Here is a 27,831-nt window from a genome sequence, read left to right as displayed (position 1 = left end):
AGCAGTGTGTCACCCCTACTCATTGGAGGATGAGCAAGGCAAGGAGACTTTGGGATGGATGTATGACTAAACATATCAGATGATCATTATTTGTGAGTGCAGAATCTTGACATTAGACCCCCATTACAACATAAGGGGAGTTAGTATAATTGATAGCAGACTGGAGCTTGGTGTTCATCGAGGTCTTTGAGGCGGGGTGACTGTACATGCGGCGGTTACCACACCTTTTGTCTTCATTTACATTTTCTTTGCTACATTTTTGTTCTTTTAGTTACATTCATTCTCTTTGTTTCTTTAAATTTCACACAGTCGGCTCCACTCATCCACCCTGTCACCTTACTGCAGCTTCAGATGGTGCCGCAGGGGCAAACGCCACTGATAATGCCAACTTAGTGAATGGTATGTCAACCCACTGCATTTTCCATGATGCATTGCTTTCATGTCTGTAGGAAGCCATTATCCTCCTCCATATTGTACGGGCTTGTTGTTAAAGTTTAGGATTGAGCAGCTGTTAATGGATCCAATGGTGTCTCCAGGGCGTTAGCAGTTGTTTTCTGTGCACATAACTTACAGGTTAGATTAAAATTTATGCTGAACTGAAGTCCTCAGTGGTTGATACCTTTTAATGGCTAACTGAAAGGATGGTAATAATAGCAAGCTTTCGAGACTACTCAGGTCTCGAAAGCTTGCTATTATTACCATCTTTTCAGTTAGCCATTAAAAGGTATCAAGCACTGAGGACTTCAGTTCTTTTAAACATTTTTTTATCTCTACTGGCTAACACGGTACAAAGATATATTTTACCTGTATCAATTGATACTGATACATATGAAGTGACAGTTACCTACACAGCTGTAAGATACGCAGTGGGGTCCGCACCTAGGAGGCACTACACAACACATGAACAGCAATGGTCAGAAGCGTCACCAAGAGCTTTGCAGCCAAGTGTGTCTTAAGCTATGTGCGCACGTTGCATACTTCACTGCAGAAATTTCTGCAGCGATCTGAAGAGCACACGTGCGCTTCAAATCGCTGCCGAAAATGTCCGTAGTGAAAAAAAAAAAAAGACGATTCCATGCACTCTGCCTGCAGCTCCTGCCGTAGACAGAGCAGGGGCTACCGGCAAAGCGCATGGAAAAAGTGACATGTCACTTCTTAGAACGCGCGCTTTGGGCAGCAGCCGAAGTGCTGCGCTCTAAGACGCCACGTGCGCACGGCACCTGCACAATCTCCATAGATTATGCAGGGGACGCAGGACGCATGCAGTTATGCTGCGCTACAAAGCGCAGTGTAACTGCATGTAATTACGCAACGTGCGCACATAGCCTTACCCTCAAATAATGCAACGGAAGGCAGTCATATAACTGGCGGATGCAGATTGCTCACTCCCCTATGTAACCATGTCACAGAACCGGTGGTGCATGCCCTGGTGTATAACTACACCATGGAACTGGGGGATGCAGACGGCACACGACCCGATGTAACCATGTCACAGAACCTGGGGGTGCAGATGGCAGACGCCCTGGTATAACCACATCATGGAATTAGGGGATGCATATGGCACACGCCTCGGGGTAACCATATCATGGAATATGGGGATGCAGAGACAGCACATGCTCCAGTGTAATGATGTCATGATTTTGGGCATGCAGACGGCACACGTCCAGGGTAATTATGTAACAGAACCGTTCGATGCAGACGGCACGCCAAGACGGTTACCCAAGTGTAACCACTTCATGAAATTGGGTGATACAGATCACACATGAACCGGTGTAACCATGTCACGGGACCATGGGATACTGATGGCACATGGCACAGGATAACATTGCAATGTAAAAGGGGGATGGAAACAGCACACGCATCAGTGTAACCTTGTCATGGAATCGGGTGATGTAGGCGGTACATGCCCCGGTGTAACGACATTGGAATCGGGAGATGCAGAGGGCACACACCAGGGTGTAACGACATTACGGAATCGGGAGATCCAGATGGCACCCGCCTAAGTATAACGACATCACTGATCTGGGAGATGCAGACGGCACAAGTCCTGGTGTAACCATGTCACAGGAGTGTGTTCTATCTGTACCTCTGAGTTCTGTGTACAGTACGTACAGAGAGGGAAACTTATAGCAGTACATCCACACTGTATATAGATATACTGTATATAGAGAGACAAAGATAGACAAATAGCATATATATATATATATCTATATATAGGCTCTATATACGCACAGCACATGTGGAGACTTATGCACACATGTAGAGGGATGTATGTAGCCTCCAGTCTCAGCTGTAGATCGGTTTGCAGTGTTCCATTTATTCTTTACGGTTATTCATGTTGTTCTTTGTTTGTTCTGATGTTTCATGTTTTGCTCCCTGTTTCTGTTGACCTTTTATCGTGTAGGCAAAATGCAAGATGGCAATGTGGAGATCATCCAAAATAAAGGTAATGAAGCGACACCACCGGAGCTGAGGTATATATTAGTTCATCCTGCCCAGACCCTGACCAAAATAAATAAAAACAATCCAAAAATCTCCCCAAATCTGTTCCTCTCACCAGAAAGTGGCATCCTAAAAATTATGGAGAGGCGGAAGGCATACTAGGGTGCAGGGCAGGTTTATATTCTCTTTTAAAAATGTCTTCAAGCTTCTCAATGATACTTCATAAAGTACATACTTGCTGCTTGGTTCCCAGTAGTGGCTCTTGCTGCTGTTTGGTTCCCTGTACTGGGTCTTGCTGCTGCTTGGTTCTCAGTAGTGGCTCTTGCTGCTACTTGGTTCCCAGTACTGGGTCTTGCTGCTGTTTGGTTCCCAGTAGTGACCCTTGCTGTTGTTATATTCCTGGTAGTGGCCCTTGTTGCTGCTTTAGTTTTTCTTGCTGCTGGGCTCCTGATAGTTGCAACGGCTGGTTGGCTTTGATATTGGCTCTTGCTGCTGCTTGTTTCCCGATAGTGGCTCTTGTTGCTGCTATGTTCTCAGTAGTGGCTCTTGCTGCTCTTTGGTTCCCAGTAGTGGCTCTTGGGGAAGCTACGTTCCCAGTAGTGGCTTTAGCTCTAGCTACATACCCAGTAGTGGCTCTAGCTCTATCTGCGTTCCCAGTAACGGCTCTAGCTCTGTCTATGTTCCCAGTAATAGCTCTAGTTCTGTCTACGTTCCCAGTAATGGCTCTAGCTCTGGCTACATACCCAGTAGCGGATTTAGCTCTGGCTACATACCCAGTTGCGGCTTTAACTCTGGCTACGTTCCCAGAAGTGGCTCTACCTCTGGCTACATTTCCAGTAGTGGCTCTAGCTCTGGCTACGTTTCCAGAAGTGACCCTAGCTCTGCCTACGTTCCCAGTAGCGGCTCTAGCTCTGGCTATGTGCCCAGTAACGTCTCTAGCTCTGGCTACATACCAAGTAGCGGCTTTAGCTCTGGCTACATACCCAGTAGCGGATTTAGCTCTGGCTACATACCCAGTAGCGGATTTAGCTCTGGCTACATACCCAGTAGCGGCTTTAGCTCTGGCTACATAACTAGTAGCGGCTTTAGCTCTGGCTACATACCCGGTAGCGGCTTTAGCTCTGGCTACATTCCCAGAATTTGCTCTAGCTCTGGCTACGGTTTCAATAATGGCTGTAGCTCTCGCTACATTCCCAGTAGTGGCTCTAGCTCTGGCTATGTTCCCAGTTGTGATTCTAGCTCTGGCTACATTTCCAGTAAAGTCTCTAGCTCTGTCTACATTCCCAGTAGTGGCTCTAGCTCTGGCTATGTTCCCAGTAGTGGCTGTAGCTCTGGCTACGTTTCCAGTATCGGTTCTAGCTCTGTCTACATTCCCAATAACGGCTCTAGCTTTGGCTACATACACAGCCATGGCTCTAGCTCTGGCTATATTCCCAGTAACGGCTCTGTCTACATTCCCAATAACGGCTCTAGCTCTGGCTACATACACAGCCATGGCTCTAGCTCTGGCTACATTCCCAGTAACGGATCTAGCTCTGGTTACATTACCAGTAGCAGCTTTAGCTCTGGCCATGTTCTCAGCAGTGGCTCTAGCTCTGGCTACGCTTTCAGTAATGGCTCTGGCTACGTTACCAGTAGTGGCTGTAGCGCTGGCTACATTAGCAGTAACGGCTCTAGCTTTGGCTATGTTCCCAGTAGTGGCTCTAGCTCTGGCTATATTCCCAGTAGTTGCTCTAGATATGGCTATGTTTCCAGTAATAGCTCTAGTTCTGGCTATGTTCCCAGTAGTGGCTCTAGCTCTGGCTATGTTCCCAGTAGTAGCTCTAGCTTTGGCTATGTTCCCAGTAGAGGCTGTAGCTCTAGCTACATTACCAGTAGTAGCTCTAGCTCTGTCTACATTTCCAGTAATGGCTCTAGCTCTGGCTACATACCTAGTAGCGGGTTTAACTCTGGCTACGTTCCCAGAAGTGGCTCTAGCTCTGGCTATGTTCCAAGTTGTGATTCTAGCTCTGGCTACATTTCCAGTAAAGTCTCTAGCTCTGTCTACATTCCCAGTAGTGGCTCTAGCTCTGGCTATGTTCCCAGTAGTGGCTGTAGCTCTGGCTACGTTTCCAGTATCGGTTCTAGCTCTGTCTACATTCCCAATAACGGCTCTAGCTTTGGCTACATACACAGCCATGGCTCTAGCTCTGGCTATATTCCCAGTAACGGCTCTAGCTCTGGCTACATACACAGCCATGGCTCTAGCTCTGGCTACATTCCCAGTAACGGATCTAGCTCTGGTTACATTACCAGTAGCAGCTTTAGCTCTGGCCATGTTCTCAGCAGTGGCTCTAGCTCTGGCTACGCTTTCAGTAATGGCTCTGGCTACGTTACCAGTAGTGGCTGTAGCGCTGGCTACATTAGCAGTAACGGCTCTAGCTTTGGCTACGTTCCCAGTAGTGGCTCTAGCTCTGGCTATATTCCCAGTAGTTGCTCTAGATATGGCTATGTTTCCAGTAACAGCTCTAGTTCTGGCTATGTTCCCAGTAGTGGCTCTAGCTCTGGCTATGTTCCCAGTAGTAGCTCTAGCTTTGGCTATGTTCCCAGTAGAGGCTGTAGCTCTAGCTACATTACCAGTAGTAGCTCTAGCTCTGTCTACATTTCCAGTAATGGCTCTAGCTCTGGCTACATACCTAGTAGCGGGTTTAACTCTGGCTACGTTCCCAGAAGTGGCTCTACCTCTGGCTACATTTCCAGTAGTGGCTCTAGCTCTGGCTACGTTTCCAGTAGTGGCCCTAGCTCTGCCTACATTCCCAGTAGCGGCTCTAGCTCTGGCTATGTGCCCAGTAACGTCTCTAGCTCTGGCTACATACCAAGTAGAGGCTTTATCTCTGGCTACATACCCAGTAGCGGCTTTACCTCTGGCTATGTTTCCAGTAACGGCGCTTGCTCTGGCTACGTTCCCAGTAGTGGCTCTAGCTCTGGGTATGTTCCCAGTAGTAGCTCTAGCTTTGGCTATGTTCCCAGTAGAGGCTGTAGCTCTAGCTACATTACCAGTAGTAGCTCTAGCTCTGTCTACATTACCAGTAGTGGCTCTAGCTCTGGCTACATACCTAGTAGCGGGTTTAACTCTGGCTACGTTCCCAGAAGTGGCTCTACCTCTGGCTACATTCCCAGTAGAGGCTGTAGCTGTAGCTACATTACCAGTAGTAGCTCTAGCTCTTTCTACATTACCAGTAGTTGCTCTAGCTCTGGCTACGTTTCCAGTAGTGGCTCTAGCTCTGGGTATGTTCCCAGTAGTAGCTCTAGCTTTGGCTATGTTCCCAGTAGAGACTGTAGCTCTAGCTACATTACCAGTAGTAACTCTAGCTCTGTCTACATTTCCAGTAATGGCTCTAGCTCTGGCTACATACCTAGTAGCGGGTTTAACTCTGGCTACGTTCCCAGAAGTGGCTCTACCTCTGGCTACATTTCCAGTAGTGGCTCTAGCTCTGGCTACGTTTCCAGTAGTGGCCCTAGCTCTGCCTACATTCCCAGTAGCGGCTCTAGCTCTGGCTATGTGCCCAGTAACGTCTCTAGCTCTGGCTACATACCAAGTAGAGGCTTTAGCTCTGGCTACCCAGTAGCGGCTTTACCTCTGGCTATGTTTCCAGTAACGGCGCTTGCTCTGGCTATGTTCCCAGTAGTGGCTCTAGCTCTGGGTATGTTCCCAGTAGTAGCTCTAGCTTTGGCTATGTTCCCAGTAGAGGCTGTAGCTCTAGCTACATTACTAGTAGTAGCTCTAGCTCTTTCTACAATTCCAGTAGTGGCTCTAGCTCTGGCTATGTTTCCAGTAGTGGCTCTAGCTCTGGGTATGCACCCAGTAGTATCTCTAGCTTTGGCTATGTTCCCAGTAGAGGCTGTAGCTCTAGCTACATTACCAGTAGTAGCTCTAGCTCTTTCTACATTTCCAGTAGTGGCTCTAGCTCTGGCTACGTTTCCAGTAGTGGTCCTAGCTCTGCCTACGTTCCCAGTAGGGGATCTAGCTCTGGCTACGTTGCCAGTAGCGGCTCTAGCTATCTGCCCAGTAACGTCTCTAGCTCTGACTACATACCAAGTAGCGGCTTTACCTCTGGCTATGTTTCCAGTAACGGCTGTTGCTCTGGCTAAGTTCCCAGTAGTGGCTCTAGCTCTGGATATATTCCCAGTAATGAATCTAGCTCTGGCTACGTTCCCAGTAGCGGCTCTAGCATTGTATACGTTCCCAGTGACGGCTTTTGCTCTGGCTACGTTTTCAGTAGTGGCTCTAGCTCTGGCTATGTTCCCAGTAGCGGCTCTAGCTCTAGCTATGTTCCCAGTAATGGCTTTAGCGCTGGCTGCGTTCCCAGTAGTGGCTCTAGCTCTGGTTGTGTAGCTGTTGATGCTGCTGCTTTGTTCCTGTTAGTGGCTTTTACTCCAGTTTGGTCCCATGGTATTGGCTCTTTTTGTTTCTTCGTTCTCGGTAGTGGCTCTTGCTGTGGCCTTGTTCTTAGTTGGGGTTCTTGCTGTCATTTTTGTCTCGGTGGTGGCTCTTCAGCTTCGTTCTCAGCTGTAGATGTAAGTTTGTTCCCATTAATGACTCTTGCTGCAGCTTCATTCTTGGTGATGGCTCTCGCTGCAGCTTTGTGCCTCAGCTTTAGTATATCACTTTTGAGCATGTCCTGCAGACTTCTGTTAGTGAAGGTAGTCCCTATCCAATCTAGAGGGTGTCTCTGTTTAAGTCTCAGGTTTAGAAGAGATTTAGTTTTTGCAGTCCGCAGATTTCCACTGACTATAAGCTTCTGATCTGACAGCCAAACAGCAAGATGGAGCAGCTGCCATGGAAATGCAGCCCTTGAAAAGTGCAGAGGGCGGTGATGGAGAAGACAAGGATAAGAAGAAACCAAATCCACATAAAAAAGAAAAGTCTGTTCTCCAAGGAAAGCTGACAAAACTGGCCGTGCAGATTGGGAAAGCCGGTAGGTCGTCTGACAATTCCATTTTGTTTAATGTAGTTACTACATAATAAAACTTCAGAAAATTAGATATAGGGAAAGTGAGGCCCTCAATGTCAAGGTGAACAAATGACGTTTTTGTAGGTGGAGACAAAGTGTGGACATAGGCAAAATACAAAAGAGGGTCACAAAAGTACAAGTTATGAGAACATCTCCTGAATACACAGGGGGCTGTACAATAATAGGGACAAAATGATGGATAATATGGGGATCTGTCCTATATACAGTACTGTACATGTTTTGAGCACATCTCCGGTATACACAGGTGTAAGTCCAATAATGGGGTCAAAACAATGGATAATATGGGGATCTTTCCTATTTACAATACCTGTATGCACGGGGAGCATACTATAATGGGGACAGAACAATGGATAATACAGAATCTGTCCTATACATGTTATCAGAAAATCTCCTGTATACACTGGGGGAATATGATAATGGGGTCAGAACAATGGATAATATTGGGATCTATCCTATATACAATACCAGTATACACGGGGTAGGGGGGGTCATACTATAATGGGGACAGAACAAGGGATAATACAGGGATCTGTACCATACATGTTATCAGGAAATCTCCTGTATACACCAGGGGCGTACAATAATAGGGACAGAACAATGGATAATACAGAGATCTGTCCTATACATGTTATCAGCAAATCTCCAGTTATATTGGGGCGTACAATAATGGGGAAAGAAGGATGGATAATATGGGGATCTATCCTATACATGTTATCAGAAAATATCCTGTATACACCGGAGGACGTGCAATAATGGGGACAGACCAAAGGATAGTATGGATTCTGTCCTATATACAGTACATGATATCAGTATATCTCCTGTATACACCGGGGTACGTACAATAATGGGGTCAGAATAATTGATAATAATACAAGATCTGTCCTATATACAGTGCATGTTATCAGCAAATCTCTCGTATACACCGGAGGGCATATAATAATGAGGACAAAACGATAGATAATACAGGATCTGTCCTATATACAATTCATGTTATCAGCACATCTCCTGTATACACCAAGGGACGTACAATAATGGGGTCAAAACGATGGATACGAGGATCTGTCCTATATAAAGTACATGTAATCAGTACATCTCCTGTATACACCGGGGGGCATATAATAATGAGAACTGAACGATGGATAATACAGGATCTGTCCTATTTACACTATGTTATCAGCATATCTCATGTATACACTGGAGAACGTTCAATAATGGGGACAGAACGATGGATAATATGGGGATCTGTCCTATATAAACTGCATTATTTGTACATCTCCTGTATACACCGGGGATGTACAGTACTGAGGACAGAACAATGAATAATAATACAGGATCTGTCCTATATACAGTACATGTTATCAGTATATCTCCTGTATACACAAGGGATGTGTCGCGGGCGGAGGAGGGGACGCTGCGCTCTCCCACTGCTCGGGTCCGGCCACTGCTGCTGCAGCTGCTGCTGCTCGGTGGTGGCTCGAGCGGTGGGCCGGATCCCGGGGACTCGAGCGGCGCTCCTCGCCCATGAGTGAAAAGGGTGGGGATTGGATTGTGGGGATTTGGTTATTGTCCGTGACGCCACCCACGGTTGTGGTGATATTGGTGACACCACCGCTGCTCTGTACGGGGATCCCGGGTGCGATGACTGGGAGCAGCATGGATGTTGGTTCTCCCCTCCGTGGGTAGGGGGGTTGGTTGTCCCGGGGCCCGGTGAGGGGGGAAGGATGGATGGCAGGCGGGTTACGGGGCCTGGTGAGGTGCAGGGTCGCGGGGGCAGCACTGTGCCGCACGGCACGGTGGTACTCACTCAGCCAATGATGAGGACACAGTTCTCGGTAAAACACACGGCTGGATGGACAGGTCCCACAGACGGCTGCGGTGTTTCTCCTCCTGGCAGGTTGATGGTGACTGCTTTTCCCTGCACCTATGAAGTGTAACGGTTATAATGGGTTCCCACCGGTAACCCACTCCCCAGCTTGGATGGGTGCTGAAGGAGCCCCTTTTGCCCGCAGGCTCTGGCCCTGGGAACTTTAGCCTTGGCGGTGACTGTGTTTCCCTCTCTCGGTTGGACGGTTGCCTTCTGACGGAACTTGGCTGCTGGGAAACCCAGGAGGTTCCCTTCGCTAATGGATTTGGCAAATTCACGGCGACTCCTAGCCTTGCCGGGGTCCGTAAGCCCTGCCGGATGGTGCTGGCTTCTCTTTGCGTACCGATCCGGTACCGCCGGGCCACTGCCCGTCCACGGTCCTTACGGTTAGCTCCAATAGGCCACTCCTGCAGACGGTCACCACCGTCTGCCAACCTTGCTGATCTGTCCAGGCCACACACCCGGACCAACTTCAGGCTGCTTAACTGCCACTTCATCAGGGCGCCACAGATGTACAGTAATAAGGACAGAACAATGGATAATACAGTATCTGTCCTATATACAGTACATGTTTTCACACATCTCCTGTATACACCGGGGGGCATACAATAATGAGGTCAGAACGATGGATAATATGGGATCTGTCCTACATCCCACTAAGGACAACATCTGCAAGGAGTTTGTATCCTCTCCTCGTTTTTGCGTGGGTTTCCTCCTGGTACTACGGTTTACTCCCACACTACAAAGACCAAGACATACTTATAGGAACTGTAGATTGTGAGCCCCATCAGGGACAGTGATGATCACATCTGTAAAGTGCTGTGGAATTAATATTAAATAAGTAAAATAAGTAAATATACACTATGTTATCAGCACATCTCTTCTATACACAGGGACGTTTAATAATGAGGTCAGAACGATGGTAATATGAGGATCTGTCCTATATGTAATAAATACATGTTATCAGCACATCTCCTGTATACACCGAGGGGTCGTATAATAATGAGGACAGAACAATGGATAATATACAGGATCTGTTCTATATACAGTACATGTTATCAGCACATCTTCTATATACACCGGAGGACGTACTATAACGGGGACAAATGATGGATAATACGGTGATCAGCACATGTTATCAGAACATCTCCTGCATACTTACCCCGTAGGACGTATAATAATGGGGACAGAATGATGGCTATGGGGATTTATCCTATACATGTTATCAGCACATCTGTATGCACCGGAGGCAGTACAAATAATATAGTCAGAACAATGGATAATATTGGGATCTGTCCTATATACAGTATATATTATCAGCACATCTCCTGTATACACTTGGGGATGTACAATAGTGGGGACAGAACGATGGATAATACGAGTATTTGTCTTTTATACAGTACGTTATCAGCACATTTGTATATACCAGAGGATGTACAATAATGGGGTCAGAACGATGGATAATACAGGGATCTGTCCTATATACAGTACATGTTATCAGCACATTTCCTGTATACACCGGGGACATACAATAATGAAGACATAACGATGACTAATATGGGGATCTGTCCTATATACAATATATATTATCAGCACATATCCTGTATACACCGGAGGACATACAATAATGGGGTCAGAACAATGCATAATATGGGAATCTGTCCTATATACAGTATTTGTTATCAGTACATCTCCTGTATACACCGGGGACATACAATAATGAGGACAGAATGATGACTAATATGGGGATCTGTCCTATATACAGTACATGTTATCAGCACATATCCTGTATATACCGAGGGATGTACAGTAATGAGGACTGAAGGCTTCTGCACTAGGGATACCTAGGGTCAGGTATCCGGCTCAGCGCATACATGCAGAACCTATCTAGGAAGGTAAGGGACCCTAGGGACCAGCTGTTGGTTTGGTCAGGGGTCACCATCTTCTCCTTCCCTAGACACAGGTTTCCCTTCCCTTCTGCCATTTGCTTAGTACTTCTTCGTACCTAGCGTGACAGGTAGATCCAACTGACAGATTCTTTTTAAGGTATCATCAATCAATCAATCATCAATATGATATGAAACCAAGAAAGACACTGAAGCAAGAAAACTGCTTCCTGCCACCACGGCCTGGGGCTTAGAAGAGTTACCAGATCACATTATCTCTTCCAGAACAGGCCTAGTGCTGATAATCACACTTCTGAAAAGCATAATAACCCTCCATTTAATATATGTGTCACATGTCATTTACCTTCTTTCTGCTTCTCGCCCTGTAGGTCTTGTCATGTCTGCCATCACAGTCATTATTTTGGTTTTATATTTTGCTATCGATAATTTTGTTGTCCAGAAAAGGCAGTGGTTGCCAGAGTGCACTCCAATATATATCCAATATTTTGTCAAGTTCTTCATCATTGGCGTCACTGTGCTAGTGGTCGCTGTACCGGAAGGACTTCCTCTTGCTGTGACGATTTCTCTGGCCTATTCAGTTAAGGTAACTCTCGTTATTGATGCAGAGATGATGAAAGAAGGGTTCTTCCACATGTGCACAGCTATCACTAATATCTTGAATGTTATTCCAGAAAATGATGAAAGATAACAATCTGGTACGACATTTGGATGCCTGTGAGACTATGGGGAACGCAACGGCTATCTGCTCCGATAAGACTGGCACACTGACCACAAATAGGATGACTGTGGTGCAAGCTTATGTTGGAGATGTCCATTACAAAGAAATCCCAGACCCCGATGCTCTTCCTGCCAAAAGCTTAGATGTTCTAGTCAATGCCATAAGTATCAACAGTGCATACACGTCTAAAGTCCTGGTAATTCATGTTCCACCAAAGTATATCCGTGCAGTAGAGGATACATAATGAGTGGTTGTGTGAGAAGGATGGAATAATGGGTGGAATGAGATGAATGAAATGATGAGCGTTATGACTTGGTGGGGCAGTGTGACATAGGTGGAATGATGGGAACTTTGAGACTGGTTGAATGCCTGGCACATGCTGATGCAGTGGTGTTTGTTTTCTAGCCAGCGGAGCAAGGCGGTGGTCTCCCGCGACAAGTTGGAAACAAAACAGAATGCGGTTTGTTGGGATTCGTGTTGGATTTGAAGCGAGATTACCAGACTGTGAGAAACGTCTTACCGGAAGAGAAACTCTACAAAGTGTATACCTTCAACTCTGTGCGCAAATCCATGAGCACCGTGGTGAAACTGGAAGACGGGAGCTTCCGCTTGTACAGTAAAGGGGCTTCAGAGATTATCCTTAAAAAGTAAGAGTCCTGTGATTTGCCACTCATGTGCATCGGGTTGGGTGAGAAGACTTGGGTGGGATTTACTCTTCTCTCCCAATACTAAACTGTGGGAGAAACTAAGACAGAAAACAAGCGCAATAGCATCTTAACTGGTTATAATAGGGGTAGGGATGAGATTAGTATGTCTTCACCTGCGAAGCTTGTGTGTGACAACTACTTGTGCATGTGTATCAGGCTCCTGCAGAACCGCGGGTGATGCACACTGAGCTAGGATGAAAAAGTAATCTGGCCACTTCCTCAGGACAAAACCATAGTATTTAACAATGGGCTATGGTTTTGTCCTGAGGAAGGGGCTACATTGCCTTGAAATGAGTAGACTAAATTTAACTGAATCCATTTGGAGTCCTTTTCGTCCTTTGACGCAGCAGAGAAAAAACACATATTGTCCTGATCATGGCATCGGTGGGCATCACCCATGATACTAAATTGTATTTCCTTCTTACCCTCTAATAGTCTGCTGCCCTACACATTAGCTACTTTGGCTTTATTGCTGCTGTAACCACAAGTGCAGCTCCTGTAGATGAGTACATTGCTCCCTAATGTATGTGGTACTTGTTGGGGCACCATGTTGAAGGTTGGTAGACAGACCCTACTTCATTATAGGTCAATTATTTCTGGACTTTCTCTCTTGTAGGTGTTCCAGGATTTTGAATGGAGCTGGAGAACCTCGTCTTTTCAGGCCCCGGGATCGAGACGAGATGGTAAAAAAAGTGATTGAGCCGATGGCGTCTGATGGCCTCCGAACAATCTGCATTGCTTATCGAGACTTTAGCGAGAGTCCGGAGCCAGACTGGGACAGTGAGAATGATATTGTGACTGATTTGACCTGCATCACGGTGGTTGGCATTGAAGATCCAGTCCGGCCAGAGGTAACGTCTGACAGACCACGTCTATGTGCATGCCAGGGAAGGAAGCACAACATTGTGCCGACACGGTAGCAATCAGATAAATGCTGCTTGCTGCATAGAAGGTAAAGAATAAGTAGAGGAGAGTGATGTGAACTGCAACCTAAAGTCATCATCTCAGATATTGAAGATGATGAATGGGTCAGAAAACTCAGAACGTGAAAGTCAGTAATTATAGAGGGGTAGCTAGACCTTCCTTCACCCAGGCCAAAATCTTAGGAGGGTACATCCTTAGTGGCTTGGTGCCAGACACCTATGGCACATATCACCCCCCACCCCAATGCTGGCCACCTGGGGAACATATCCCTCCTACTTTGCTCCAGTTCCAAGCATCAAGTATGTACAAGTAGCATGTAGTCCCCTTCTGCCAACCCACTGTCAGGTGCCTATAGCACATAGCCTCCCTCCCAGCTACATACATATTGTATATACACTCATGGCCGAAAGTGTTTGAACCCTTTTGTTGTATTGTTCCAATACACACAAAGGAAATAAACATGTGTAGGACAAAACGTGTAATTGCAATAATTTTCTTGGAAAAATACTGAATTTTATGGAATAATTTCAAGGGTGCCAACATTTTCGGCCATGACTGTAGACTGATATAATAGGGTAAAGTTCTGCAATGGATGAGGGGTAAATATCAGACAATATTTAGTCTCTGAACAGAGACAGTCGCCCGGCGGGAATCAGCGCACTTTCCAGCTTTTCTATTTCTGTTAACTTCTTTGTGTTTGATGCAGGTACCAGAGGCGATACGGAAATGTCAGCGGGCAGGAATCACTGTTCGGATGGTGACGGGAGATAATATTAATACCGCACGAGCCATCGCCATCAAATGTGGGATCATACACCCTGGGGAGGATTTTCTTTGCATAGAAGGGAAGGAATTTAATCGAAGGATACGCAATGAGAAGGGCGAGGTGAGACTTGAGGGTGTATAGATCCGATATTAATGAAGACACACGGTCAAGGACATATTGATGTAACCAAGGGCTTCTTACTCAGGGATCCCTTTAGTTTGCCAGAGTGGAGTATGGTCACAAAAGATGACTTTCTCCAGATGACCCAACTGATCCATGCACCATAGAATGCAACACCCGTTAATGTCCTCGACCATGTGTGATGGAATTTCCAAAAATGGGCAGTGGCATTCCTGACAATAGGCTGTTGCATCCCTGACAATTCACGTCAGTGCCCCTGACAATGCATGGTAGTGTCCCTGACAATGCATGGCGAAGTCCCTGACATTGTCCGTGGCATCCCTGACATTGTCCACGGTGTTCCCAACAATGCACGGCGGCACCTCTAACAATGCTCAACAGCGCCCCCGACAATGTGTGCTACTGCACTTGACAATATGTGGTGGCATCCCCAACAATGAGTGGCAGCACCTCCAATAATGCCTGGTGACGCCCCAGACAATGCACGTTGATGGCCCTGACAATACACGGCACTGACCCTGACAATGCTTGGCGGTGTTCATGGCATTGTGCGGCTGTGCCCCTGACAATGCACAGCAATACCCACAATAAAACAAAGCACTGTCCCTTACAATACGTAAAGATGTACTTGGAAATGTGCGGCCACATCCTTGAAAATGAGTGGCCGTGCCCCTGACAATGAGTGGCCGTGCCCCTGACGATGTGCGGTGGTGTCCCTGACAATGTGTGGTTGTGTCCCCATTTTGTGCGGTAACAGCCTTGAAAATGCGCTCTGGTGACCTCAACCATGCGCAGTGACATCCCCACAATGCACGGTAACTTCCCCGACAATATGTGGTGGTATCTCAACCTATTTCTGGACAATGAGATCACTTGAACAGTAAAATTTGTGGAAGGTGTGGATCACTTACTGCTACCTTCACTTATTGATTTAGCCCTGCCATAGAAGCTGACAATCTGCTTCATTGATACGTACACTAAAATTATTTCTTATTCTGTAGATTGAGCAAGAACGGATTGATAAAATTTGGCCTAAGCTGCGTGTTCTGGCGCGCTCCTCACCTACAGACAAGCACACTCTAGTGAAGGGTAAGTGCCCTGTGCCCGGGTAACGCCGTCATTCTGAGCCATACTGGAAAATGCCGCTTCTGGTTTTACTTAATCTGTCAGGCTAAGACCTGGAAGCAGCAGGATATATTCCACCAGAGAAAGGGGGGAAGGAATTGGGCTGTACAGCTCTCACCGACGTGTAGATATTGGTAGGTGGTTTATCAGCTGTACCCTACAATGATCTGTCTAAGGTCATGTGCACACGTTGAGTATTTGGTGAGGTTTTTTTACCTCAGTATTTGGAAGTCAAAACCAGAAGTGGAACAATCAGATGAAAAGTATGATAGGCACACGGGCACCACTCCTGTATTTTCCACCCCCCTTCTTGTTTTGTCTTACAAATACTGAGGTAAAAAAACTCACCAAACACTCAGCGTGGCCTGAGAGAACTGATGTGAACATAAATGGGCTCCAGGCACCAGAGGATTTGGCTTTGCTCTTCCAGGTTGTATACGGGAAGTTGCCTTCAGATGAGTCAGCAGTCAACAGCCCAGATCTCAGGATACTTTATAATATAGCTAGGTATACATGAACTGTAATAATAAGAAAATTGTAAATAACATGCCCAGGTCGGTAAGAGTTTGTAGATAACACACACATATACTTTACCTTTTTTTTTTATAAGGGATTACTTGAGCTGGCATTTTTAATTATACCATTTTTGTGTACATGCTAAGTTTGATCACCTGATATTGCATTTTTCCTTTTTCTTTTTGCGGTGACCAAAAAAAATGTAATTTTGGCATTTGGAATTTTTTTCTTGCCACGCCATGTATTGATCAGATTAATTGTTTTTATAGGTTTGTTTGATCAAGCATTTCTGAACGCGGCAATACTAAATATGTATATACTTTTATTTTCTTAAGTTTTATTTTCAATGGGGTAAATAGGGGGTGATTTGAACTTTTTTATTTTTTTTTATTTTTGCATATTTTTTAATTTTTTTTTTACATTTTTTATTTATTTTACTAGTCCCCCTAGGGGACTTTATGGATTAGTAGTCTGATCGCCTGTGCATTTCTGTTGATCAGAGCTGCATAGCTCTGATCGGCAGAAATGCAGCGTTCGTGTTTGAGCTGGTGCTTTGTCGGCTCTTGCTGGAAATACGTCATGATAGCAACAAGAGTTATCACATGACCCGACGCTATCATGGCAACCATTGGCTTCCCGTGATCACGATGGCGGCGGGGAGCGCAGCGCGTTCCCTGCTGCGGCTATTGAAATCGGGCTGTCACATTTTGACAGCACGATCTAAGGGGTTAACAGGCGCGGGTGGATCGAGGATCCACCTGAGCCTGTTAGCCGCACATGTCTGCTGTTCAAATTAGCAGACATGTGCAGAGATGAACACCGGCTCACCGCCGCAGACGTTGATTACTCCAACATGGCTGTTATAGGGTAAAAATACAGAAAAAGTTAAACTTTGCTACAAAAACAGTTGAAAATCTGATGACGCACAGGAGGGAGGGAAATCCAGCACCAGCACCAGCCTCCAAACTCATGGCCCCATATTCACTGTGTGGTCTGCCGCTGTTAGCTGTACGCCTCTGCGTTGTACAATATGTTGAGAGAAAACACCTTGGTTTTTTCATTATTTTTTCCTTCCAAATAAGTAAAGCTTCATGGAATTCTGCCCCCCTATTCTTTTGTGGTAAATATGGAAGTGGCACGACAATGTACCATGACATTTAATTTTAAGCAACCCAGGTAATTAGGCTTACTCTCATACTATTGGCGTAGGATAACCATGAGAAGCTGAGATACCCTTCAACCTTTACTTACAGGTACTTAAGCTGCAGTAAGAAAGACGTCCTACTGCCAACATGACTAATAATAAATTTTCTCTATAACGCCTACATATTCATACATTATACAGTTCAGAGGGTACAACATGTACAAATAATATCAGACATTACAGAGTAACACATAATTCAACAATCAGAAGAGGGCCCTGCTGGCAAGCTGACAATTTAAGGACACAAAAGGTAAAAGGTACTTGTCTTGTAAGGTCCAACCATCCTTGCAAAAAATAGGAGCATTCAATAACTGGTCACCAGCCACTATACAGTTGAAACTAGAAGTTTCCCTCCGCTCTTTGTAAAGAGACACATCTGCATGTTTTTCCCTCCGCTCTCTAAAAAGACACATCTGCAGGTTTTTCTCACTATCTGACATGAAATCAGAATAAATCTTTCCCATTTTAGGGAAATTAGGAACCCAAATAATTTATATTTACCAAATGCCAAAATAATGAGAGAGAGAGAATGTTTTAAGGCATTTTTATTACTTTCTGCAAAGTCACAAGTTTCCCTCCATGTCATTAGTATTTGGTTCCATTGCCCTTAAACTTTATGACTTGGGATGACTTTTTGCTCCAAAACATTGATTTTGTTATCCTTAACCTACTTTGTAACCAGTTTGGCAGTATGCTTTGGGGCATTGTCCATTTGGAAGACCCATTTCCGCCCAAGCTTTAAGTTCCTGGCCGAAGTCTTGAGATGTTACTTCAGTATTGCCACATAATCTTCTTTCCTCATGGCACCATCTATTTTGTGACATGCACCAGTCCCTCCTGCAGAAAAACAACCCCACAACATGATGCTGCCACCACCGTGTTTCACAGTTGGGATGGTGTTCTTAGGCTTTAGAGCTTTTTACTTTTTCCTCCAAATGTAACTATGGTCATTATGGTCAAACAGTTCAATTTTAGTTTTGTCAAACCATAGGACTTGTCTACAAAAATTAAGATCTTTGTTCCTGTGTGCATTTGCAGATATTAAATCTAGCTTTTTATGTTTCTTTTGGAGTAATGGATTCTTCCCGGCAGCGAGGCCATTCAGCCCATGTTGATACAGTACTCATTTCACTGTGGATAATAACACAATGTTACCAGCTTCCACCAGCATCTTCACAAAATCCTTTGCTTTTGTTCTTGGGTTGATATGCACATATCTGACCAAAGCACATTCATCTCTGGTACACAGAACCCATCTCCTTCCTGAGTGGTATGATGGCTAGACATTCCCAACTTGTTTGTACATGCATATAATTGTTTGTACAGATGAACGAGGCACCTTCAGGTAACTGAAAATTGTACCCAAGGATAAACCAGACTTGTGCAAGTCCACAAGTCTCTTCCTGAGATCTTGGCGGATTTCCTTTGACTTTCTTATGATGCTACATAAACAAGCAGTGTGTTTCAGGTGTGCAGTAAAATACATCCACAGGTGGGTCTCTAATTAACATAGATGTTGCCAATAAACCTATCAGAAGGTTCCAAAGATATGACATCATCATATGGGCTGTCCCATATTGTTTAAAGACATAGTACTCTTAGCGTATGTAAACTTTTGACTTTGCAGAAAGTAATAACAATGCTTTAAAACATTCTCTCTCGCTTTCATTATTCTGGCATTTTAATTTTATTAATTTCTAAAATGGGAAAGGTTTATTCTGATTTCATATCAGATAGTGAGAAAAACCTACATATGTGTCTTTTTAGATAGTAAATAATTTCAGGTTTTTTTTTCACCTTTACTGTTGGCTTCCATTGAGAAACAAGTTGAAATCATGAAAGTGAAAATAACTAAAATATTGTAGTTTCATAAGTATTAACACCCTATTATATTTTGGGTTGTGCTCAGAATTACACAATAACATTTATCCTCATGTTACATAGTAGTTGGTGCACTGCCGCCGTCCTTTACAGGTATTCTGAATAACCCCATAGAATGTTTTGGTGTTCTAGGAGGATTTTCCTGACATTTTCTGGTCTGTAACAGCTAACAACACAGCAAAGGGATCTCATTGCGGAAAGTTATCAGTCAGGAGAAGGGTACAAGGTTGAAGTTTTTTGCTCTTATTCCAAAAGGCATGGATGAAACAAAGGAAAAGTTGTGCATCACCAGAAGATTACCATACACACAGTGAATAATGGTGGAGGCATCATTAGGCTTTGGAAACTGGAGATATAGCCAAAGTTGCGAGAATTATGAACAGCCCCGAATATCAGTCAATTTTGCAACAAAACTTACACCAAAACAATGGCATCACTAGAAGATGAAAGTTCTGGATTGCTCAACAAGAGTCCAGATGTGAATCCAAGGGAAAATCGTTGGTGACATAATGAGGACACTGTATATAAAAGATGACCCCGCAATCCGACAGATATGGAGCAATTTTAAAGAGGAGAGATGTGAAGATCCCATTTTCTAGATGTGACGTGTGATAGACTCCGACCCAAAAACTAAATGCTATCATAAATTCACAGGGCACTTCAGCAAAGTATTAGAGTAAGGGTGTGCAAAATTCTGCAACCACATTATTTTACTTTTTTCATGTTATTTTTTTCCACCTGAAAATATTTATTTTTTCAATTGTTTTGTACAGATTATGGTAAAAGGTGGAAAACGTTTTGAAATTATTCTAACTAGCGGTTATGCAAGAAAATGTATTGGATAGTTATATAAGTTGAAAATAGACTCTAGTCCATCAACTGCAACCTTTCTCCACCAGCTCTACATTCTCTATTGCTAGATTATTTATTACCCACAATGCCATTTCTTGTGAGAAAAGCATTGGCCCTTTAAATGCTGATATAATATCTGCCATTACGACCTCTTGTTGTCGGCATTTCACAGAAAGGAATATAGGTGAGTCCTCCATCACATGTAATACGGGAGAGGCCTCCATCCTGTGTAATATAGGCGAGGCCTCCATCACATGTAATATGGGAGAGGCCTCCATCACATGTAATATGGGAGAGGCCTCCATCCTGTGTAATATAGGAGAGGCCTCCATCCTGTGTAATATAGGAGAGGCCTCCATCCTGTGTAATATAGGAGAGGCCTCCATCCTGTGTAATATAGGAGAGGCCTCCATCCTGTGTAATATAGGAGAGGCCTCCATCACATGTAATATGGGAGAGGCCTCCATCACATGTAATATGGGAGAGGCCTCCATCCTGTGTAATATAGGAGAGGCCTCCATCCTGTGTAATATAGGAGAGGCCTCCATCCTGTGTAATATAGGAAAGGCCTCCATCCTGTGTAATATAGGAAAGGCCTCCATCCTGTGTAATATAGGAGAGGCCTCCATCCTGTGTAATATAGGAGAGGCCTCCATCCTGTGTAATATAGGAAAGGCCTCCATCCTGTGTAATATAGGAGAGGCCTCCATCCTGTGTAATATAGGAGAGGCCTCCATCCTGTGTAATATAGGAGAGGCCTCCATCACATGTAATATAGGAGAGATCTCCATCACATGTAATATGGGCGAGGCCTCCATCACATGTAATATGGGCGAGGCCTCCATCACATGTAATATGGGAGAGGCCTCCATCCTGTGTAATATAGGAGAGGCCTCCATCCTGTGTAATATAGGAGAGGCCTCCATCCTGTGTAATATAGGAAAGGCCTCCATCCTGTGTAATATAGGAGAGGCCTCCATCCTGTGTAATATAGGAGAGGCCTCCATCCTGTGTAATATAGGAAAGGCCTCCATCCTGTGTAATATAGGAAAGGCCTCCATCCTGTGTAATATAGGAGAGGCCTCCATCCTGTGTAATATAGGAGAGGCCTCCATCCTGTGTAATATAGGAGAGGCCTCCATCCTGTGTAATATAGGAGAGGCCTCCATCCTGTGTAATATAGGAGAGGCCTCCGTCCTGTGTAATATAGGAGAGGCCTCCGTCCTGTGTAATATAGGAGAGGCCTTCGTCCTGTGTAATATAGGAGAGGCCTCCATCCTGTGTAATATAGGAGAGTCCTCCATCCTGTGTAATATAGGAGAGGCCTCCATCCTGTGTAATATAGGAGAGGCCTCCATCCTGTGTAATATAGGAGAGGCCTCCATTCCGTGTAATATAGGAGAGGCCTCCATTCCGTGTAATATAGGAGAGGCCTCCATCCTGTGTAATATAGGAGAGGCCTCCATCCTGTGTAATATAGGAGAGGCCTCCATGCAGTGTAATATAGGAGAGGTCTCCGTCCTGTGTAATATAGGAGAGGCCTCCATCCTGTGTAATATAGGAGAGGCCTCCATCCTGTGTAATATAGAAGAGGCCTCCATCCCATGTAATAAAGGAGAGGCCTCCATCCTGAGTAATATAGGAGAGGCCTCCATCCTGTGTAATATAGGAGAGGCCTCCATGCTGTGTAATATAGGAGAGGCCTCTATCCTGTGTAATATAGGAGAGGCCTCCATCCTGTGTAATATAGAAGAAGTCTCCATCCTGTGTAATATAGGAGAGGCCTCCATACTGTGTAATATAGGAGAGGCCTCTATCCTGTGTAATATAGGAGAGGCCTCCATCCTGTGTGATATAGGAGAGGCCTCCATCCTGTGTGATATAGGAGAGGCCTCCATCCTGTGTAATATAGGAGAGGCCTCCATCCTGTGTAATATAGGAGAGGCCTCCAATCTGTGTAATATAGGAGAGTCCTCCATCCTGTGTAATATAGGAGAGGCCTCCATCCAGTGTAATATAGGAGAGGCCTCCATCCTGTGTAATATAGGAGAGGCCTCCATCCTGTGTAATATAGGAGAAGCCTCCATTCTGTGTAATACAGGAGAGGCCTCCATTCCGTGTAATATAGGAGAGGACTCCATCTTGTTTAATATAGGAGAGGGCTCCATCCCGTGTAATATAGGAGAGGTTTCCATCCTGTGTAATATAGGAGAGTAGGAGAGGCTTCCATCCCATGTAATATAAGAGCTGCCTCCATCCCGTGTAATATAGAAGAGGCCTCCATCCTGTGTAATATAGGAGAGGCCTCCATCCTGTGTAATATAGGAGAGGCCTCCATCCCATGTAATAAAGGAGCTGCCTCCATCCCGTGTAATATAGAAGAGGCCTCCATCCTGTGTAATATAAGGGAGGCCTTCATCCTGCGTACTATAGGAGAGGCCTCCATCCTGTGTAATATAGCAGAGGCCTCCATCCTGTGTAATATAGGAGAGGCCTCCATCCTGTGTAATATAGGAGAGGCCTCCATCCTGTGTAATATAGGAAAGGCCTCCATCCTGTGTAATATAGGAAAGGCCTCCATCCTGTGTAATATAGGAGAGGCCTCCATCCTGTGTAATATAGGAGAGGCCTCCATCCTGTGTAATATAGGAGAGGCCTCCATCCTGTGTAATATAGGAGAGGCCTCCGTCCTGTGTAATATAGGAGAGGCCTCCGTCCTGTGTAATATAGGAGAGGCCTCCGTCCTGTGTAATATAGGAGAGGCCTCCATCCTGTGTAATATAGGAGAGTCCTCCATCCTGTGTAATATAGGAGAGGCCTCCATCCTGTGTAATATAGGAGAGGCCTCCATCCTGTGTAATATAGGAGAGGCCTCCATTCCGTGTAATATAGGAGAGGCCTCCATTCCATGTAATATAGGAGAGGCCTCCATCCTGTGTAATATAGGAGAGGCCTCCATCCTGTGTAATATAGGAGAGGCCTCCATCCAGTGTAATATAGGAGAGGTCTCCGTCCTGTGTAATATAGGAGAGGCCTCCATCCTGTGTAATATAGGAGAGGCCTCCATCCTGTGTAATATAGAAGAGGCCTCCATCCCATGTAATAAAGGAGAGGCCTCCATCCTGAGTAATATAGGAGAGGCCTCCATCCTGTGTAATATAGGAGAGGCCTCCATGCTGTGTAATATAGGAGAGGCCTCTATCCTGTGTAATATAGGAGAGGCCTCCATCCTGTGTAATATAGAAGAGGTCTCCATCCTGTGTAATATAGGAGAGGCCTCCATCCTGTGTAATATAGGAGAGGCCTCTATCCTGTGTAATATAGGAGAGGCCTCCATCCTGTGTGATATAGGAGAGGCCTCCATCCTGTGTGATATAGGAGAGGCCTCCATCCTGTGTAATACAGGAGAGGCCTCCATTCCGTGTAATATAGGAGAGGACTCCATCTTGTTTAATATAGGAGAGGGCTCCATCTTGTTTAATATAGGAGAGGGCTCCATCCCGTGTAATATAGGAGAGGTTTCCATCCTGTGTAATATAGGAGAGTAGGAGAGGCTTCCATCCCATGTAATATAAGAGCTGCCTCCATCCCGTGTAATATAGAAGAGGCCTCCATCCTGTGTAATATAGGAGAGGCCTCCATCCCATGTAATAAAGGAGCTGCCTCCATCCCGTGTAATATAGAAGAGGCCTCCATCCTGTGTAATATAGGAGAGGCCTCCATCCCATGTAATAAAGGAGCTGCCTCCATCCCGTGTAATATAGAAGAGGCCTCCATCCTGTGTAATATAAGGGAGGCCTTCATCCTGCGTACTATAGGAGAGGCCTCCATCCTGTGTAATATAGCAGAGGCCTCCATCCTGTGTAATATAGGAGAGGCCTCCATCCTGTGTAATATTTCTTGGAAATTTTTGGATATTTTCATAACTAACTGCGAATCATATATATAAAAAATTTACCACTAACCTGAAGTACAATGTGTCACGAAATGAAACAGTCTGTGAATCACTGGGATATGTTGAAACGTTCCAGGGTTATTACCTTATAAAATGACGCTGGTCAGTGTTCTAAAATGTTATCATCCTACATAGTTTTGGACTCTGATCCCGGTATATGATGGATCTGATCCTGGTACATGACAGACTCTGATCCTGATACACGACAGACTCTGATCCTGGTACACGACAGACTCTGATCCTGGTACACGACAGACTCTGATCCCGGTACATGACTGACGCTGATCCCGGAACATGACTGACGCTGATCCCGGTATATGACTGACGCTGATCCCGGTACATGATGGACTCTGATCCTGGTTGATTACAGACTCTGATCCCGGTACATGACGGATCTGATCTTGATACATGACAGATTCTGATCCTGATACATGATTGACTCTGATCCCGGTACATGACGAACTCTGATCCCAGTACATGACAGAGTCTAATCCTGTGATGGCCCTGATCCCGATACATGATGGACTCTGATCCCAGTATATGATGTACTCTGACTCTGGTATATCATGGATGTTGGTACCCGGTACATGACGGTCGCATATCCTGGTACATGATAGATGCAGAATCCGGTACATGACATACTCAGATCCTGGTTGATGACGGACTCTGTTCCCGGTACATGACGGATCTGATTCTGATATATGACAGACTCTAATCCTGATTCTTGATTGACTCTGATCCCGGTACATGACGGACTCTGATCCCAGTACATGACAGAGTCTAATCCTGGTACATGACAAAGACTGATCCTGGTATGTGATGGACTCTGATCCCGATACATGACGGACTCTGGTCCCAGTATATGATGTACTCTGACCTTGGTAAATGATACCCGATACATGACGGTCGCAGATCCTGGTACATGATGGATGCAGAATCCGGTAAATCATGCACTCTGATCCTGGTTGATGACGGACTCTGTTCCTGGTACATGATGGATCTGATCCTGGTATATGACGAACTCTGACCCTGTTACATGATGGACTCTGATCCCTGTACATGACGGACTCTGATCCTGGTACATGGCAGAGTCTAATCCTGGTACATGACAGACACTGATCCTGGTATATGATGGACTCTGATCTTGACACTTGGTGGACTCTTATCCAGTATATAATGGACTCTGACCTTGGTATTTTGGTATATGAGGGATTCTGATCCAGTTATATGAGTGACATTGATCGTGATATTTGATGAACTCTGCCCCTACTTTTGATAAGCACTGATCCTGGTAAATGATGGATAGCCACTATCTCATGAATGTGTTTGCTTGTTTTCTAGGTATTATTGACAGCACACAGGTGGAGCAGAGGCAGGTGGTTGCAGTGACGGGGGATGGCACAAATGATGGTCCAGCATTGAAGAAAGCCGATGTTGGTTTTGCCATGGTAAGTTGGATGTATAAAGAATTTGGAGTTAAGATAGATTATGACTAGAGGATTGTATGTGAGACGGAAACCTTGGTCATTATTGCAGGACTCATCTTCCTACATCTGCTTTTTTTATGATAATGTAGGGAATTGCCGGCACAGATGTAGCCAAGGAGGCTTCCGACATCATCCTGACAGATGACAACTTCAGCAGCATAGTGAAGGCAGTAATGTGGGGACGCAATGTGTATGACAGCATCTCCAAGTTCCTGCAGTTTCAGCTAACAGTAAATGTGGTGGCCGTGATTGTGGCATTTACAGGGGCATGCATTACACAGGTAAGGAGGCGCACGGGTGTAATGTTGTTAACGTATCAATAGTGGAGATATGTCAACTACCCATCGGCTTTGCCGTAAGATCTTTTTGGTGAGAACTAGACTGTAGCTCCATCCATTTCTCTTCCTCTAGGATTCCCCCTTAAAAGCTGTTCAGATGTTGTGGGTAAACCTCATCATGGACACATTTGCATCTCTCGCTCTTGCAACTGAGCCACCAACAGAGTCTCTTCTTCTTCGGAAGCCTTATGGAAGGAACAAGCCTTTGATTTCTCGGACTATGATGAAGAACATCTTGGGTCATGGTGTCTACCAGCTTACTCTCATCTTCACACTACTTTTTGCTGGTAAGTTTCTCTTTTAGTCACCAGCAAAGTTTTGCAGTGAACTGAATCGATATTCCAGAGACCTTTCTGTGTTTGCAGGAGAGGTGATCTTTAATATCGACAGTGGACGGAATGCCCCGCTCCATTCTCCTCCATCTGAGCACTACACCATTATCTTCAACACCTTCGTCATGATGCAGCTTTTCAATGAGATCAATGCTCGCAAGATCCACGGGGAGCGCAATGTATTTGATGGGATATTTAGGAATCCCATTTTTTGTGGAATTGTACTTGGCACCTTTGCAATCCAGGTAAATAAACCTTACAAATACATTACATTGGCAGTAGGAGTAGTAGCCTTCGTAGATTTGACCGCTCTTACAGTACAGAGCTCCGCAGTGTGACCGCACTTACAGTACAGAGCTCTGCAGTGTGACCGCTCTTACAGTACAGAGCTTTGCAGTGTGTTCAATCTTACAGTACAGAGCTCCGCAGTGTGTCCGCTCTAACAGTACAGAGCTCCATAGTGTAACCGTTCTTACAGTACAGAGCTCCGCAGTGTAACCGCTCTTACAGTGCTTCACAGTATGACCACTCTTACAGTACAGAGCTCTGCAGTGTAACAGGCCTTCACTATCACAAATGCTCACAATTACAATTAAAGGCCATTGCGAGAATGTGATGAGATGACATCATAGGAGGCCAGCAGACTGAGGCCAGTAGGGTTTAGGCATTTTTTACATGGTAGCACCAAACTGTCATGATTTGGCATAGGTTTTCCTGGAGCTTTTCTTTCTGTGTCATGCTGCAGCAAATGTGGAATATCTGAGCATACCCCCACAATATACCTCTCAATGCCATATGTTCTGGCTAGTAGATCTCTCTTTATATATTCTGATCATTGCGTCTTGCAGATCGTAATTGTGCAGTTCGGAGGGAAACCATTCAGTTGTGCACCTCTACAGCTTGATCAGTGGATGTGGTGTATATTTCTTGGTATCGGGGAACTAGTGTGGGGTCAGGTAAGTTTTACATTTCTGCAGCCCCATCTGATTGTCTCTCACACTCTGCACATCTCTCATATATGTTGTACTCTTTTCCCAGCAGTTATGTCTCCTTTTTGTTTCTCGCCAGACGCCATTTTCATTTCCAGATTGCCCCCGTTTTTCTTTCTCTATATGCTAGATAGCATATAGCATGATGCAGCAGCACAGTATCAAATGACCAGCTAGTGTCTGGGGAGACAGTGTAATTATCTTTCACTCAATATTGTTATCAATAAGCAAAAAGAATATTAGTATTTATTTACGTAGCTGAACATTATAACTGTGAGGAGCTGTGTAGTCATCCTCAGTAACTGTGATAGCAGTTTCTGTTCCCCCTTGTGAGAAGCCTGTGTGGTACAGTCCATGTGATGGCATCATACACGTAGTTCTGGTGACACATGCAGAGAACAAAGTCATGTAATTCCCAATCAGTCACCATGATATCACATGGCCTAACAGAAGAGTATTATACCCTAAATTTACAAAAATAAAGTAATACTAGCTAAATTGTACATGTAGAGTGACTAGTCACAGAATGACTTTTATATATACACCAGAGAACTAGTGACGGAATTAATTGTATACGTATATATTTATATGCACTAGTTAATGAGTAATAAGAAAACATTCTTTTCCAAAACGTTTTTTATTGATTTTTCAAATTTGTAAAAACATGA

At 44.9% G+C, this 27,831-nt stretch overlaps 1 protein-coding gene across 7 annotated transcripts in view; it reads left to right on the top strand.

Moving 5' to 3' along the window:
* The window catches only part of ATP2B2 (ATPase plasma membrane Ca2+ transporting 2), a 287,611-nt gene that overhangs the window by 218,862 nt on the left and 40,918 nt on the right, over positions 1–27,831 (top strand). For 5 of the 7 annotated variants that reach the window (XR_012725099.1, XM_075321717.1, XM_075321716.1 and 2 more), the window contains 14 exons: positions 310–399; positions 2,405–2,446; positions 7,236–7,400; positions 11,597–11,811; positions 11,900–12,142; positions 12,352–12,593; positions 13,270–13,504; positions 14,284–14,463; positions 15,486–15,573; positions 25,359–25,465; positions 25,594–25,785; positions 25,916–26,129; positions 26,208–26,419; positions 27,023–27,130. Coding sequence is in view for 6 of the 7 variants with exons in the window: in XM_075321717.1 (XP_075177832.1) it covers positions 310–399; positions 2,405–2,446; positions 7,236–7,400; positions 11,597–11,811; positions 11,900–12,142; positions 12,352–12,593; positions 13,270–13,504; positions 14,284–14,463; positions 15,486–15,573; positions 25,359–25,465; positions 25,594–25,785; positions 25,916–26,129; positions 26,208–26,419; positions 27,023–27,130 (2,333 nt within the window). In the remaining variant the exon portion in view is untranslated. The remainder of the gene's footprint in view (positions 1–309; positions 400–2,404; positions 2,447–7,235; positions 7,401–11,596; positions 11,812–11,899; positions 12,143–12,351; positions 12,594–13,269; positions 13,505–14,283; positions 14,464–15,485; positions 15,574–25,358; positions 25,466–25,593; positions 25,786–25,915; positions 26,130–26,207; positions 26,420–27,022; positions 27,131–27,831) is intronic. The other 2 variants (XM_075321719.1, XM_075321721.1) reach the window with 1 other exon arrangement.

This window comes from Anomaloglossus baeobatrachus, chromosome 8 (genome assembly GCF_048569485.1).
Source record: "Anomaloglossus baeobatrachus isolate aAnoBae1 chromosome 8, aAnoBae1.hap1, whole genome shotgun sequence".
NCBI lineage: Eukaryota > Metazoa > Chordata > Amphibia > Anura > Aromobatidae > Anomaloglossus > Anomaloglossus baeobatrachus.
The sequence above is the reverse complement of the archived record's forward strand: the minus strand, read 5'-3'. Positions and strand labels throughout refer to the sequence as shown.